At 51.4% G+C, this 16096-nt stretch overlaps 1 protein-coding gene across 8 annotated transcripts in view; it reads right to left on the minus strand.

The window, feature by feature from the left end:
• LOC146202244 (uncharacterized) overlaps nucleotides 1-16096 on the minus strand; it is a 369509-nt gene that overhangs the window by 37407 nt on the left and 316006 nt on the right. Inside the window, exon 1 of one of the 8 annotated variants that reach the window (XM_084588038.1) lies at nucleotides 9551-9883. The exons of 4 other annotated variants lie outside the window; for them this stretch is intronic. Coding sequence is in view for 1 of the 4 variants with exons in the window: in XM_084588037.1 (XP_084444163.1) it covers nucleotides 4481-4522 (42 nt within the window). In the remaining 3 variants the exon portion in view is untranslated. Of the gene's footprint in view, nucleotides 1-3680; nucleotides 3849-4480; nucleotides 4538-9550; nucleotides 9884-16096 lie in introns of those variants that run through there. 3 more of the 8 variants (XM_084588037.1, XM_084588041.1, XM_084588042.1) reach the window with 3 other exon arrangements.

Here is a 16096-nt window from a genome sequence, read left to right on the forward strand (position 1 = left end):
CCGCGTATAGAATGAAAGAAACATGTAGTTAGTCATCTGCGATCGAATATCGCATCACACCACGCGGAATCTTGACAGTGTTGCGAAAAACACAGCAAGTTGTCACTAGACGAATACAAAATCCTCCGCACCATGCCACCAACAGCGGAATGTTTTGCCCATCAAAGGGCGGTCGCCCCCTTCGCCCCTCCTCCGAAACGTCATTCGTGACGTAAGACCAACACCGCGTTTACAAACAAAGAGGGCGCTCGCGGCACCGCAGCCGACTGGGGGTGAAAAATAGGGTTAGCGTCCATAGGAATACATGGAATCGAAATATTCAAAAGCAATTTTCTCATTTCACGGGGCACCTGTGATGTCGTTATTTGGTACAAAGCAACTATGAACATGTTAGAACAGAGCGTCAAAACATTAAATCTCATTACTGAGGCGAAGTATTTTTAAAATACCGCGAAACATGTTTGGGCGCAGTTGGGAGGGCGACCCGTATAAATACATGTAAACACAACTTACCGGAACATTTTTCTCATTTCGCAGAGCATCCGAAGTGGTGGCCGCTCGTTAAACTTTGACCAGCGCTTTGAAGAAGTGTGTGATAAAGTATGGGGCGTCATTACGGAGGCGGTCTACTTTTAAAACTCCCCGAATAACCAGTGTTATGATCCAGACACCGCCAAAAGGCAAGCTGGGTGTAGCGAATCGCGCAGCTTTGCTTACAGTCTGATATGCTGCCGCATAGGGTAAATAAGCTTGATAATACTGTCGCTCCAGTGATACGTGCTAGAAAGGATTACATTTAAAAAGCAGTTGTCAAACGCCATACGACAATGAACCGAATGAGATTCGCGCATATTGCAGCAGACGATAGCGTAGCTGGCGATACCCACCGCGGCCGCCTCCAGCTCCGGAGAATCTGCTAGCAACATCGAGTGGTGCATGGTCGTCTGCAACTGTGCGCGGTCAGTTTATCGTGCTGTGAGCGGTCCCGCAAGTCGTCAGACTTGCATTACTTGCAAGATAATGTAGTGTGTCATGCAACATGACATCGGGGCGTCGTACAAGACGTTCACCAAAAAATGAGAAGGGTTCAACGCTGCTGAACCAAGCAAAATGTTGCGGTAAATTGTGTTTACATGTATTTCTATGGATCGTCCTCTCAACTCGCACCCCGATACGTTTCGCTGTGTTTTAAAAATACTTCGCCTCGGTAATGAGATTTCACACTTCCACGATCTATTCCAGGGCGTTCATGGTTGCTCTGTACCGAATAACGACATCACAGAAGACCCGTGAAATTAGAAAACTGCTTTGGAATATTTCGCTTCCATGTATTCCTATGGGCACTAAGCCTATTTTTCACCCCAAGTTGGACCACGCTGGCGATAGAAGCGCCACCGCATCGTGCTTACGTCACAAAAAAGTGTTGGTCTATATGGGACATGGTCTGTGGCCACGTGACGTCACAGAAACCGCCGACCAATCGGCGCCCGCCCATGTCCACCTGACAGAGGCTTGAGCACGAAGGGCGAGCCAAACAAACATCGGTAAAATGAAGGACTAGCGATCTTGACGGCAATCGGCCCACCACACCCGCACCGGCCGCGCGCCGTATGCCAACATTCATACAGCGCAGTTAACCAGCATCCTTGTCGTGATCAAGACGCGCGATAGTCCTGCCCGTTCTAAGCCGATTACGCACGGTGCCGAGCCAACCAGTCCGGAATAACGGCCCATTTACGCAGAGCTAACAAACCGTACTCGTTCACGCGGAACACAAAGGCAGCCCACAAAAGCGCGGCCTAACTGCGCGCGCGCACCATGCAGCGACCGGGGACACAAGCGGTCACTGCGCGCGCAAAACGCCGCGCTTTCCCTGCAGATGCCCCGCGCTGCAACAAACGGTCAAAATCCGCATAACAAATGCCAGGTTTTCGAATCGAGCGCGCAGGAACAAAAAAGAAGCCCAACACTGCCGCTCGGTCTTACGCAGCGCGGTTTGATGGAAGACCCGCAACAATGCGAGATACTCGCAGTGCGCAAGACGACGTGCAAGGACACGACGCCGCGTCATCGTTTGTAGTACATTCGTCAGATGCGAGTCCCAGAGAGGAAATATAGTGTAACGAGCCTATTCAAACCGTCTTGCCCCGTTCTGGGCCTGCAGCTCTGGTTCAAGAGCCACCGCGCACTCTGGGATCAGCAGAAAAGAAATTACTAGAAAGGAAAGAACCCCTGCAGCGCCATGCCGGTCCTGAAAAGCAAAATCCGTTATACAAACACAAACGCCGATACGAAATACACTGACGCAATTACTCTTCTATTCAGTTCCACGGGAAGTCTTGCGCTTTATCGAATCATCCACTGACGTAAGGCAAGCATCGGCACGAATTCTCTGGAATCTGCAGGACCGAGCGCGCCGAGTCCTAATACGCGCTTACGTGCGCAGAAAAAAGAAATGGAGTGAACACAGAACGAAGACCACGGGCAAAAACCTTGTACGCAAACGAAAACATTGCTACCTCTCTAGCAATGAAGATCAGTTTAAGCAAAATGGTTACGGGCATGGTACCGCGGCGCTATACGTGCATGAGGACGGCGAGAAAGCCGCTGTAGCGCGCAGCGACCGTCTTAACCTGGAATGGCCCCCTCTCAAAAGCCGCTGACAGCCAACGGATGATAATCAAGTGTACACTGCCATGCATCTGCCTTTTTTATGGCGTTATTATCGGTACAAATTAAAATTCAACGTATTTTAAATCCACAACTAGAACAATATCTCAACGAACAGAGATAAGAAATTAGAAAAAAAAATTGTAACTCGCTTAGGCAGCACCTAGGTTTGTATGCCGGTCATGCACGAGGCCGTGAATTCGTCTCGTTAAGTTTCGTTCGGTGCCCAGATGCATGTTGGTTTGGCTTATTGGGGTTTACCTTCCCAAAGCGTGACGCCGTATAGCGGACGGCTCCGGAAATTTCGGGCACATGGGGTTCTTTAACGTGCACTGGCACCGCACAGCACACGAGCGCCTTGCTTTTCGCCTCCACCGAAAAGCGGCCACTGTGGCCAGGATTCGATCCCGCATCCTTGGGAACAGCAGTCGAACACCCGAACTCGCCTTGACAAGGCCCATATAAAACCGTGTAACTATCTTGGAAAAAGCGACGTCGACGAACACGTTTCGTAACCATACTATAGCTTGGCTCATTCGATGAGCTTGAAGCCTGCGACCGCACTTGCAGTCAGGCGTCTTGTTTTGAGAAGCAAGTGCGGCGCAACAAGTTAATCCGAGAGGCTCGCCCTGCCCTACCCTCCATCGAAAATAACTCTGGCGGAAAGACATGTCAACGAAATCCCTCGAGAAGAGCTAAATAACATAATGATCCTGCAACAACGGCGCCGTGCACTGTCAATTCACGCGAACATGTTTGCTATGTCATGTAAGAGACCCAACAAGCCCCTGCAGACCTTTCCCGCTTCCACACAAATTTAGGAGCTAGGCACTGGACAGTGGACACCGCTCGACCAGTGGCAAGACGCCAAGAATAGCAAACACAAAAACCTATGCTTGTGTGCTCTATTCGTAAGTGTGGCCAATGTAGGGAACAGCCCTTTCTTCAAATTAACAACCAACGCATTCGATCACACTAAAGGCATGCACGTGCTTTGCAACGGTACCGACGATAGAAGCAATGGCTGGGGCTCACGGTGCCGATGCTTTAGTCGACCATCGGCAGTGCTCCAATGCTGACGGTAATGGACCGTGCGGACCCGAACGCGTACGACGTGGACGCAGTCGACGCATGCCGCAGAGTTCCACTGGAGAAATATGCGGGCACGCCCCGCTTTAACCGCGCTATGATTTCGGGAATTCACGCTGCCAGCTAGTGCGCCCCAACTTCCGCTCATACTGCGCATGCGCCCCGCCACTACGAAGACACTAAGCGCGATTACATCTGCCGCGGCTTCACGCAACAAGGCGTGCACCGTCCCCCATCCGAAACAGAGCGGGAAATCCAGAGTGGCGCGGTAGCTTGGAGGAGCATTCGGCGCGTTACTTTTTTTTTCTTTTTTTTTTTAAGGAACAATCGGCGTTTTCCCGCCAAATACCTACCTATGCACAGCGTCCACTTCTTCGGAGCTCCCACGGGGCCTAGCGAAAGCGCGGGACGACAGCGTGGATGCATGCACGCATGCATGCAGAGCACCCTTCTTTCTGTAAGACCGCGCAGGGGCGATTACGGAACGGTACCGTTTCTTTCCTCGGCAAATGAAAGCGAGTAGCACAATGCAAATGCAGTAACCGAAAGGTAGGGGAAGGGGAGGGGGGGACCTGAATCGAAATGCGTCGTACCATATTGGAAGTCGTTTAAACTACAGGGCTACACGGACTGCACTAAAAGGGGGCAACGAACGAGGAGCTGATCCGGCCAAGTGCATGACGAACTCGGAGCATTCGTCGTTTATTGTGGCAGAACTTACTCGCAAGGAACGAAAGACGCCAGGAAAGTTAGCCGAATCCATCCCGCCCACTTTACGGGCACGTTTGCAGGCAGCAGCTGGACGCTCTGTATCACGAAGTGGCCAACACTCGAGCAAAAACTCGGTGACATATCGGGCATATCTGCGTGGAGACGATATATGCTGCGTGTCATATCACTGCGACTGCACGCACTCGGCTCTTTTGCTCCCCGATGCAAACAATACCTCGAGCGTTGCCGAGGTAAACACAAACAAGACAAGGATTTGCAAAGCGAAATTCGCGCGTTCTTCCACGCATGGGCCAGGCACGGCGGTGGCCGGAAGCAAGCCGCTGGAGACGGCGATCGCCATCGGCGGCGAACGTCGATGCCAATCGACAGGAGCGTCTTCCGCGCGAAACAATGGCATCTTGGCCGAGAAACGACCGCTAAGTGTGCGGTAATGCACGCAGAGATAAGCTCGCGCGACCCATTGTCTTATTAGCCAACGGACCGCAGGAGCAAACCTAGCCAGCCTCGCCAAGGGAGAGAGAGACAATGCAAAACGTGACCACGGCAGACAAAAGGCCCTCACACCGGTCTCGCTCACTTCCTGGCCAGACGAAACACGACTCGTCCGTCGGCAGACGCACAGGGGGCTGCTGCTGGTGCGTTCACCACTGGGTGCAGCTCGCCGACCCAGTCGCCCCCTCGCTCTCTGTGCAGTGTCGCCTACGCGAAAAGGCTCCGCTATCTCATCGCCAGAATGGCCAGGTGCTCTCAACAGCGTTCGGCAGCAGCCGAAGCCACGCTGCCGCTCCCACCGGCGATGCGGAAAACGGCTCTACAGCAGCAAGAAGCACCGAAACGGTCTTTGCAGGTATGAAAGAAAAATTAAAAGAAAAGAACAGAAAAAACGGCTGACGGCTCTTTTCAAGGCCAAACTTGTGAGCCCAAAACTCGACTCGGCAGGTTTTAACACAACTCACACCGTGCAGGTTAGGGGCGCAGCAGGAGGCCTGTTGTTTTGCACGCCCTAAATTCAAACTGTCGGAAGTGATACATTTCAACATGATCGAAAAGAGCAGAAATTGGGGAGGGGGCAAAGGCATCGTGAGAGTCCGCTATACAAATAAAGGCCGCGACAGTCTATACGAGCATGACTTCGTGTGGTTTTCTGCTTTATGGCAACCCCGTTACGGTTGTCTTCCCAAACCGCTTCAAGTGAGATTTTCGCTGAACACAGGGAGCAACTGGTGCTCAGTTTTCAAGCGTAAAGAAAAATATTCAAGCGGGAATTACGCCATGTTTTCTTTCTGGAAATTTAATTTTGCTGCACCTCCCGACTCTTGCCTCTTCCACGTGGAGCTACCGTTAGTAATTGCCTTCCGCGTCCCTATACCTTGCCCTTCCTCGTCCTAGTATCATCATCATCATCAGCCTGATTATACCCACTGCAGGGCGAAGGCCTCTCCCATATTTCTCCACTTAACCCGGTTCTGTGCTAGCTGCATCCACTTGACCCCTGCGAACTTCTTAATCTCATCCGCCCACCTAACTTTCTGCCGCCCCCTGCTACGCTTTCCTTCCCTTGCAATCCAGTTTGTTACCCTCAGCGACCATCGGTTATCCTCTCTTCGCACTACATGTCCTGCCCATTTCCTGTCCATTTCTTCTTCTTAATTTCTACTAGAATGTCGGTAACCTGAGTTATTTCTCTGACCCACTCTGCACGCTTTCTATCTCTTAATGTTACCCCTACAATTTTTCGTTCCATAGCCCTCTGGGTTGTCCTCAACTTAAGTAGAACTCTGTTGGTTAGCCTCCACGTTTCAGCCCCATAGGTGAGTACAGGCAAGATGCAACTGTTGTATACTTTCCTCTTGAGCGATACCGGTAAGCTGCTGTGCTTGCCAAATGCGCTCCATCCCAATCGTATTCTTCTTGTTATTTCTTTTTCGTGGTCCGGATATGCGGTTACTACCTGTCTTAAGTAGACATATTCGCCTACTACTTCCAGTATTTCGCTACCTAATGTAAACTGCTGTTCCTTCCCGAGGCTGTTGAACATTATCTTAGTCTTCTGCATATTGATTTTCAAGCCTACCTTTCTATTTTTCCTGTCTAGGTCATCAATCATTATTTGCCGTTCATCCCCCGAGTTGCTTAGCAAGGCAATGTCATCAGCAAATCGCAGATTACTGAGGTATTCTCCATCTACCCTTATCCCTAACTGCCCCCATTCCAAGTCTCTGAATACTTCCTCTAAACAAGCTGTGAATAGTACTGGGGAGATGTCTCCTTGCCTAACACCTTTCTTTATGGGAATTTTGTTACTTTCTTTATGCAGAACTATGGTTGCTGTGCAGCCACTATATATGTCTTCCAGCACTTTCACGTACGGCTCGTCTACCCCCTGATTTCGAAATGCCTACATCACCGCCGAGGTTTCAACTGAGTCAAATGCTTTTTCGTAATCAATGAATGCTATGTATATGGGCTGGTTATATTCCGAGCATTTTTCTATCACCTGATTGATGGTATGGATATGATCGATAGTAGAGTACCGTTTCCGAAACCCTGCTTGATCCTTCGCTTGATTGCAGTCTAAGGTTGCCCTGACTATTAGCGATTACCTCAGTAAATACCTTATACGTAGCAGACAGTAAGCTGATTGATCTGTAATTTTTGAAGTCCTTAGAGTCCCCTTTCTTATGAATGAGGATAATGTTTGCATTCTTCCATGGTTCCGGTACCGTCGATGACGCCAGGCACTGCGTATACAGGGTGGCCAGTTTTTCTAGCACGATATCCCCCCCGTCCTTCAGCAAATCTGTAGTTATCTGATCCTCTCCAGCTGATTTCACCCTTTTCATAGTTTCTAGTGCTTTCTTGACCTCGTCCTTCGTCACTGGTGGAACGTCTGACTGTTTTTCCCTACCGCCAATCTCATTACGGTCCTGACTACTTTGGCTACTGTACAGATCTGTATAGAACTCCTCGGCTACTTTGACTATCTTTTCCATATTAGTGATGACGTTGCCCGCCTTGTCCCTTATCGCACGTCCTAGTAAACGTACCATGTAAACGGGTGCGCTTCGGCTAGTCTGCAATAAGCACCTTCGTCGCCTCTGTAAACAAATGGATGACACTTAGCACAATACCAACTACGCCACAGTTCGGATCTCTAGCGACGCACACCTGCGCGAGAATTAATTAATAAGCGTTATTACGACATTTTTTTTTTTCGCTCAAAAAGTGTACGCACGCTCTCAGGACTTAATGAACGCGCTTTCCAGCCTGCGAGCTCACCGGGACCTCTAAAAGAGGCTTCGCTGACCGAGTAGACGGGCCTTGTTGCGATTAATTGCATTTAATTGGCACCACGAGCACAACACTAGAGCGCGCACACACTTCTCCGCTGTGACAGCGACACTGGATGCAAGGCCACCGACAACGGGCGGCTGCTTCCGTCGTTACTGTCGTCGTAAGCGCAGCCTTCGTGAGCGCTGCTGACGCCCGCTCGCGTGTCGAAACGGCCGCGCACGGCAACCGAACGTGATTGCCGTGAGGCGATGCACGCCCGACAGCTGATGGGCACATGTCCGTTGGCTGCATTTGCATTAACACTGCGCAACCCAATGCTGGTGTCGTCCCACTGCCCTGGTTACCTTTCAACGTATACCTGAACTGAACTCGGCACGCGACGGCGGACCAAACTGAATTGACATCAGCAACAGCCTTGTAAAAAATCCACAGTCATCGCGATTTATGACGTTAAATAGGTCCGGAGGTTCGCCCAATCCCAGGGACCGCTCGCGCCGAAAACGAATCTTTTACGAAAAGACCGAAATGATAAATATAGTGTCACAATCATCGGACGATTCCGCGACAATAATAAAAAAAAAAAAAAAAAAAGAAGCAGGGGCAGCATCGTGCTGTTCGGTAAGGACGTCACGATCGACGTTTCGAGTTTCGGTCAACTGGAGGGAAGAATTTTTAGATTGATTTTCTCAGCGTCTTATGACGCCGCAGAAACGTCAATATAGAAAACAAAGAGCTGCTAAGGATGTATTTATCCCGGGCACAATAACTGTTGTCCTCACTTCTCGGTGCGGCTTTAGGGCATTTTTCGAACGGGCAAAATCAATCACTGCCGTACACAACGGTTGCCCTGAATTTTTCCACCATACTTCAAAAGCCCAGAGAGATGTGGAATGAGCCTCTTGATCGAGTTATATGCTCAACGGCGCTCTCATCTAACGCTCGATTCTCCTCCGCGGGGATCGCAAACAACGGTATTGCGGAAAGGATCGAACTACACTGCTCGAATACGACAAAAATAAAAACAACAAACCGTAGAAACAAAATTTATGGCGGACAATGAAGCCGTCCTTATCACGGAGCCACCACGGCGGGGTGCGATCATATTCGTATGAACCAAGGTTTTTTAAAAAATACTGTTTGTACATCGCGGTCCCCGTTACGAGCATGCGTGTGGCAGTAGGCTGTCGCAAGTGTGTCTGCAAACTTTTTTTTTTATCTGAAATGATACTTCCAGCCAGCTTCTCTCGTGTCAAGAATAGCGGGCGCAGCAGACGACGCGCGGCCGGCCCTTCCGATTACGTGATGCGCGGCAAAAAAATGGTGATCTCACGGAAGACACCACGCATGCATGCAACTTTCCCGCGGCGCGGACAGAGCTCTCCCAGTATTGAAACCCCAGTATCCATACAGATGTCGATACAGGCACAATAACTTTTCTCGGGTGCCCAAGGGTGGGGCTTAATTAGAAACAACAAATGTAATGTGAATTAATCTTCAGAGAGGGTTGGTAAAAGCAATCAGAACCATGACGCAAAAAAAAACAAAAAAAAAGGACGAACATGTGCCTCGCCACCGCACCGTTACAAAGCTTCATCGGACGCAGCATTGCAGAGATCAGCGTATTTTGTTATCCGACCCGGGCATCTGATTTGAAAAGACTGCCGCGTGGGAGTGTTTGTTTATATGCTAGCTCTCCCCGACAGCTGTTGCAAAAATGAGCGCGAGCTTCTGCTCGAGATCAAAGGCACTGCGATGGCATGCTTACCCCATATCGAAGGAAGTGCTCAGCGGATGCGATACCCGGCTACCAGGGCGAAAAACCAGTCGCCGCTGCGTCGGAACCTAAAGAGAGCAGCAGCCCGGCGCTGCCCGTCGGTGGACAGACGGCTCTCGTCGACGGCAACGCGGTCGAACAAGACGAGGAGCGCAACAGGGCCACCGCCTCTTCCCCCGAATGAGTTCACACCACCGCCAAGAAAGAGAAGCGCCGAGTGAAACGGGATCAGGCTCGGCGAAAGGAGCCGCCTGCGTGCGCGGGAGCCGCCAGTTTTCACTCAGCACAGCTCACTGCGGTAGCGTGCGCGCGACGAGGCCGAATTTTTCATGCAAGCGCGAGCCCGCACCTACACTCGCGCAGCATTTTCTTTCTCCTTTCTCGCCCTTTCTGTTTTTCTTTATGCCTCGCGTTTCGCGCGGAAAGAAGGCGCGGGTTATCAGAGCGTGAATCCGGGATAGCGGTGCTGCGCGCGCACAACCCGTGCCGAAAAGAACCGTCAGAAACGGCCCCAAAACCGACGCTAGAGGGAGGGGGCGGCAAAAAGCACAACGGAGCGGAGAGAGCAGCTACCCCGAGCGTCGTCGTCGGTGCGCAACCGCAGGACGAATCGCGGAACTGCGCGGGGCAGGAGCTACGCAACCAACAACGCCACTCGGTCGAGGCACCCGATCTCTGCGAACGCACGGACCAGGCGACTGAGAGCGCAGTGCAAGGACGACGTCATTACACTACGCGACTTGGAGTCCAGAACTGCAGTCAGGGAACGCGCGCTGCACGCGCCGCCAACGTTCACTGATTTTATCTCGTGAGTGAATTTTCGTTACATCCGGTAGCTTCTCAGCTGTAGAGTTTACGCCTGGCTGGTTCCCTTCATTCCATTACAAGAAGAAACGTCCGTGTAACGAAACGGTCTCGAGCGAAGTATTACATAAAGCGAAGAAAGCTAAGTTGTTCTGCAAAGGTCCCGTGGAAGTCCTTAAGTCACGCTACCAATGGAAACAGCGGACCATTCCCTCCAGCAGCACAAATCGCCCAACATTTCGCATCGCCCGTTCGCCTTGAAACGGCGCGCAGCGCTGTTCGGAACTCATTCCGCGCGGACACAATACTGAATAAACGCTGCTTTTCCGCCGCAGTTGAAAGCATTCTTACGCTGTCATTCTGCGCCGCATTAAACGCAGCCGAAACTTCATTAAAACTGCATCACAAGGTAAGGTGACCGGCCACTGCCAGTACGCCCCAATCGTATATTTGCTGTCAAGGTTGTCTCCCCGGTTATAACAAAAGAACGGTTACAACGAAAATACATTCGGCCCTGCAACCGCCACAATGAACTTAAATTCGGTTAAACAGAGAAAGACGGAGGCGATTTTGCGCGTGTAAGGCGAGCTGGCGCGGTCAGAAAAAGCAAAACAAAAACTGTGCCGCACATACAAAGGCTGCCCAGAGCGACAGAGGCAGTAAAGGACAAGCACGCACAATATTGCCTGCATCAGCCTTCGATTCTCCGACGAGAGAAACGCTCGTAGCCATCGCGGCCAGTACGCAGACCGAGCGGCGCCGACCTTGCGGGCAGCTGCGCGGACAACTGCGCGCAGTCGAGAATCCGGGAGGCTGTAATCTCGACAGCTGAGCCCCCACTCCGGCTCCAACAGTTCGAGACGCGGCCGACCTCCTTGCAAGGCACGCGTGAAAGGGCGGGAGGGAAACATGCCTACAAGCCGAACGCCTGATTCACGGAGCAGATCTGAGGTAAATAAATGCTCCGCGCTACATAACGCTGCTTGACGCAGGCATATGAACGCCGGATGCTCTCGTGTTTCTTTTCATCGGTGTCGCCGCGCTGCCAGAAAAGGAGACGAAGCAGTGAAAAACAGGGTCGCTGCAACGGCAGATATACGCGGGAGGTCCCGCACGTATAAAGGCTGCAGACTTAACGCGAATGATTCAGCTTCTTCCATTAGAGTACGTGGATCCTACGCTAAAAGCAGCACACCGGAGACATACCATCGTAGGCATGTGCAGGTTTATCGGACGCTGGATGCGTACACGCATTGGCCCAGTCATGCCTGCCACTGAGCGTGCGCAGCCGAGACATGTCTATGCTTAACCGTCTCCGTATTATTAAATTTGCAGACATTTAGCGTAGCAGAATAGAGGAGTTTTAGAATACGTAACGTAGACGTATACTGGTTTACCGGACGCTCGCTGACCTCGCGCTGTGGCAGGGGTGGAGCAAGGTGAGACCATTGCGCGTACGTAGGAGCTCTCCGCTAGGCTAAATGTCTAACGACTTGGCGGAGCGTTGGCGAAGTGGCTCCGACACCAGGCTGGGGCGACTGCAGGGGACCCGCTATCATTCTTCAACCGCCGCAAACACTGTGCAGCACAGCCTCCAACACTGTTGTGGCGAACGCTTCGAGGCGATAATGACCCCAGTAAAAAGAGAACGCGAGACTACTGGTTTCAAAGGCGTCTCTTGGTCAGACAAGCCTGAAAAACGTGTCGACCCTGACAGGTCCGTTCCCTCACAAGGATAGTTGTGTCACAAAAGGGAATATTGTTGGGCTAGTTGGTTCATGACTTTGAACAAAAGACGTGTCCGTGCTTCTTTCCTGCCGTCCCGTGCTTTCGCGCTGTTTTGTTCTTAGTTGTGTCACGTTCTCTTCTACTTTGCCTCATGACCAGGCAGACCACCACTAATATGCTCACGTTCCGCTCAGATATTTTTGCATAGTTTGCGGCTGCCGGTACCAATCTCGTACCCTTTAGTGCAGTATCTGCTCAGCGTCCAACCAGTGAGAGTCAGTGGCTCTGCCTTGGGAAGAGGTCATGGTCCCATAGCAATATAAGCACTGTCTCCTCCAGGACAGAGCTCAGACGAGTAGGTCGTGGCAGGATGTTATCGGCGCTTTGAAAAAGTATCATGTTATCAATCTGCGTAGCCTTAGAGCCAGATTCTTCTCCACTTTTCAAAAAAGGACGAAGCGCTAACGAGACATTCACAAGGGGACACGGACAAGCTAAATATCTTGTTAGCGCATCGTCCTTTTTATGATATTTTGCACCAATTAACCCAACAAAAAGTTCTTGAATAGCTTCTCCACTTCTTCATGGCCGCAGCTCTCTCGCTCAGAACGAACCGCGACATCTCAAGAGTTTCGAACACTACATCGCAGCACTCGCTAGTCCGACGCTGGCAGTGACCGCTACTTCGGCCACTACTATATTTCCTTTGGGCAGAGACGATGACATAATGTTGCCAACCGAGCTCATAGAAAGCGGCGTCAATGCGAACGCAACCAGAGCAAAGCTACCCCAACGAACCCACCACAATAATTACACGTCCTCTCATACGGCCCGAGGCACATATCGTCGAGGTAAAAAATACGAAGCGGTGAAGAGCCCCACAAAAGTTTGATTCGCTTGTGCTCTTCAAGAAAAGAAAAGCAGAAGAAACAATTAAGCGCCACCACACAAAAAAAAAAAAAAAAAAACAAAAAAAAAACGACTAATTCGTTCCGTACCGCCGCCAAAAGAATGTGACCACACTACCGCTGATAGTTTGACGGGCACCTTTAGCCCTACACCTAAGCTAGAAAAAAAAAAAAAGACACGAAATATATACGGGGCTAAGAAGAAAGACTGCACCGTTCTGAACACAACGCATGAGCGTCACGTTATGCGCGCAATAAGCCCCTTCCGCAGCTTCTTCAATTGTAGTCATACTGCCACGGGGTGCATCCACGCTACCCTAAACAACGCGTAGGAAGCGTCTTCAGATGACCATCTGTGTCGTGCTTCTACTTTCGCGCTTGTCTTTGAGTGGCAGAATATATCCAACGGCCAATAGACCAGGAAATTACTAAAGCCACAGCGAATGCTCTGGCGCGAAAAAGCACGCGACCATGGTGCCACAAGTACCAATAACCTGAATCGATGGTATCAGTCAACTAGCTCTATTAACCTCCCCCGTATTGAAAACAGTCAGAAAAAAATTACAGACGTTCAACGCTGCTGAACCGAATGTGGGGTGAAAGCTTTGGCTGCGGGCGACCTGGCGTTGCGTCGAACACAACCAGCGTGCCGTTGAACCCATCAAAGTTCACCGGCGTTCTATATGAAGGACCCATTTTCATGTCTTGCGCATGAGGTGCCGTCAGGCGCTTTCCTGCTCCACTCGGTGAGCTCTCCGCGGCACCGCGTGCATCTGCTGGGATGCCTCTACCCAACGTTTTTCGTTGGCTACCCTCCTCCTCCTCCTCTCGGTGGCGAGCACTACGTATTTTATCAAAAGTGTAGAGAGCCCAGGCGGTCTGCTTCTCAGCCACTTCGTGCTGCTTGTAACGCATTTCCAGTTTTCCGAATCTCCCGAAGGTAAGATTTTTTCGTCCTACCCTCTCCAATGCAAAGAACCTCCATTGATGCTACATTAGCTCCACTACACGGCTCAGAAGCAGACTCCCTGGGCTCTACACTTTACACAAATTCTGTACCTGACGAGTCACTGGGTAACCCACGGTTCGCGCATGCGCAGCGAGGCAACACAACGGGGCACGTGACGTCACGAGTCTGCGCAGTTGCGGACACCTGTGGAACGGCGCAGCTGGTTGCCATGGTTACGGCGAATGAGCAGTTGTGGCATCGGACAGGCACGGTGAAATTCGCTTCTACTAGCCTAATCTAGCTTTCGCTACAATAGCCCTCCACACAAACGTTCGGGGGAAATATCACTCCGGTCAGGACGTCATATGTCAGCAACAGCCTCGCTGGACAGCGCGGTATAGCCCAAGCAACTTGGAAGCGTAATCCATCCTGCAAGCATTTTCCCATTCATACAGTCGGCCTTCCGTGCCTTTAGGCAATCCCCGCCGCGAAAAAAAAAAAAAAAAAATTGAACGTGGAGATCAAGCACACGCATCATTGGAACGCCTGAAACAGCGCTCGCCGTGGCACTCATTGCGGTATAGGCGAAGGCTGCCAAGCGCTTTAAACTTTCTGCAAGGTGGTTCGGGCTACAGAGGATGGCGCCGGTTGTAAGTTACACTAGGAGACGGGGCCAGCTACAGCGCAAAACTGGCCACGTTGGGTGTCGTCATCGTCATGCATTCCGATGCTGAGGCTCAGTGCGTGGCAAAAGCCTCTCTTCTGACCCCCTGTCATGAGCACAGCCTTGCCTCAGCACCCGCGCCACTGCGAAGATAACCTGGGCACTATAACCACGCTTTCTTTCCTGTCACATGAACCAGCGTCGTGCTCTCTAATGCTTAATTTACTATACAGATTATGGTATAATATCCCATAATATAAAATAACATATAATATGTTATTTTCTCCAGTTTTGGTGTCATAAAAAAAGGGGGGGGGGGGGGGGGGGGTCACGTCAACAGCACTCGGAACAACGCCAGGCACAACTTCCGCGATGTATTCTTGGAGCCTCTTCCGAAGACGACGCATAATAAATTCGATGTAGTCGATGATGTAAATACAAAGAGGGCCCCCTTCGCGAGTGCCTGCGTAGAAATATTTCGTAGACAATGGCAGGCCGCTACAGCCGGAGTACGTGTATACCACTTTCTCGAAACGACCGACCACAGGAGAGGTCCGACCCCGTTTCGCAACCACTTGAGCGCGACGCTGGCGTGGGTGGCTCGTCCAGCGCGTGACGTCAGCGGGGACTGCACGGCAACGCTCGAGGTCCGTGCGCAGTCAGCGAGTTAGCGCGCTGCTCAAACCTCACAGCTCCCCCTCCTCTTCGCACACACCTCCTCCCGGCAGCGGTGGCCAGTGCCGGAACGATCGAACGTCGCGTGCGGGGATCACGGCGCACCTGGCGCCCCGTTGCTATTTCCAAGGTGCGACGCACCTACATTCGGCGACGCAGTGTCGCCCGAGTTTCTGCGAAGGAGCCCGGGTCGTCGCAAGGTCAGCACGACATTTGGGACCGCCCTAGGCGCAAGAAAACATATTGCTGAATACCGCGCGATGTCCGCGTTACCGCAGCGCCTATTTCACTCAACTTGACGCACAAAGAGCCCAGCTAAGGCAAAACAACCAAATCCATCGCCATCAAAGCTATAGGCCAGACGCTTTCCGCCAACCTGCCCCTGTCTTCCAGCTAAAGTAGCCGCATAGAAAATGCCCACAGGGAAGATGCGCCCGCCGAGTCGCCGACACACGCACGCCGAAGTTGGCTACATCGGTCGTTTACACAGCAAACCTGCTCGACTTTCTCCTAAATAGCATCTGATGACCGAAAACAACAGAACTCACACTACGCACTGCGTCCTTGAAAGCGAATAGTGCTCTAAAGGCGGCTGAGTAAAAAAGGTTGATGTTGTGGCCGGGGTACAAATAACACCAGTCCAGCATTCATTAACACCAAGACAAACGTTGCAGTACACTTGCATTAAATATTGCCAAAAAAAGCAATACGTCACTGCAAAAGCCTTAAACCACAGTAGCACCCGCAGGCCAAGCCAAAGGGCGTAAGCGAAGTCGCATGCCGGGGCGACGTATGAAGAGCAATCTGTG

The sequence above is a fragment of the Amblyomma maculatum genome, chromosome 1 (assembly GCF_055883805.1).
Source record: "Amblyomma maculatum isolate TAMU_Amacu chromosome 1, ASM5588380v1, whole genome shotgun sequence".
Taxonomy (NCBI): Eukaryota; Metazoa; Arthropoda; class Arachnida; order Ixodida; family Ixodidae; genus Amblyomma; species Amblyomma maculatum.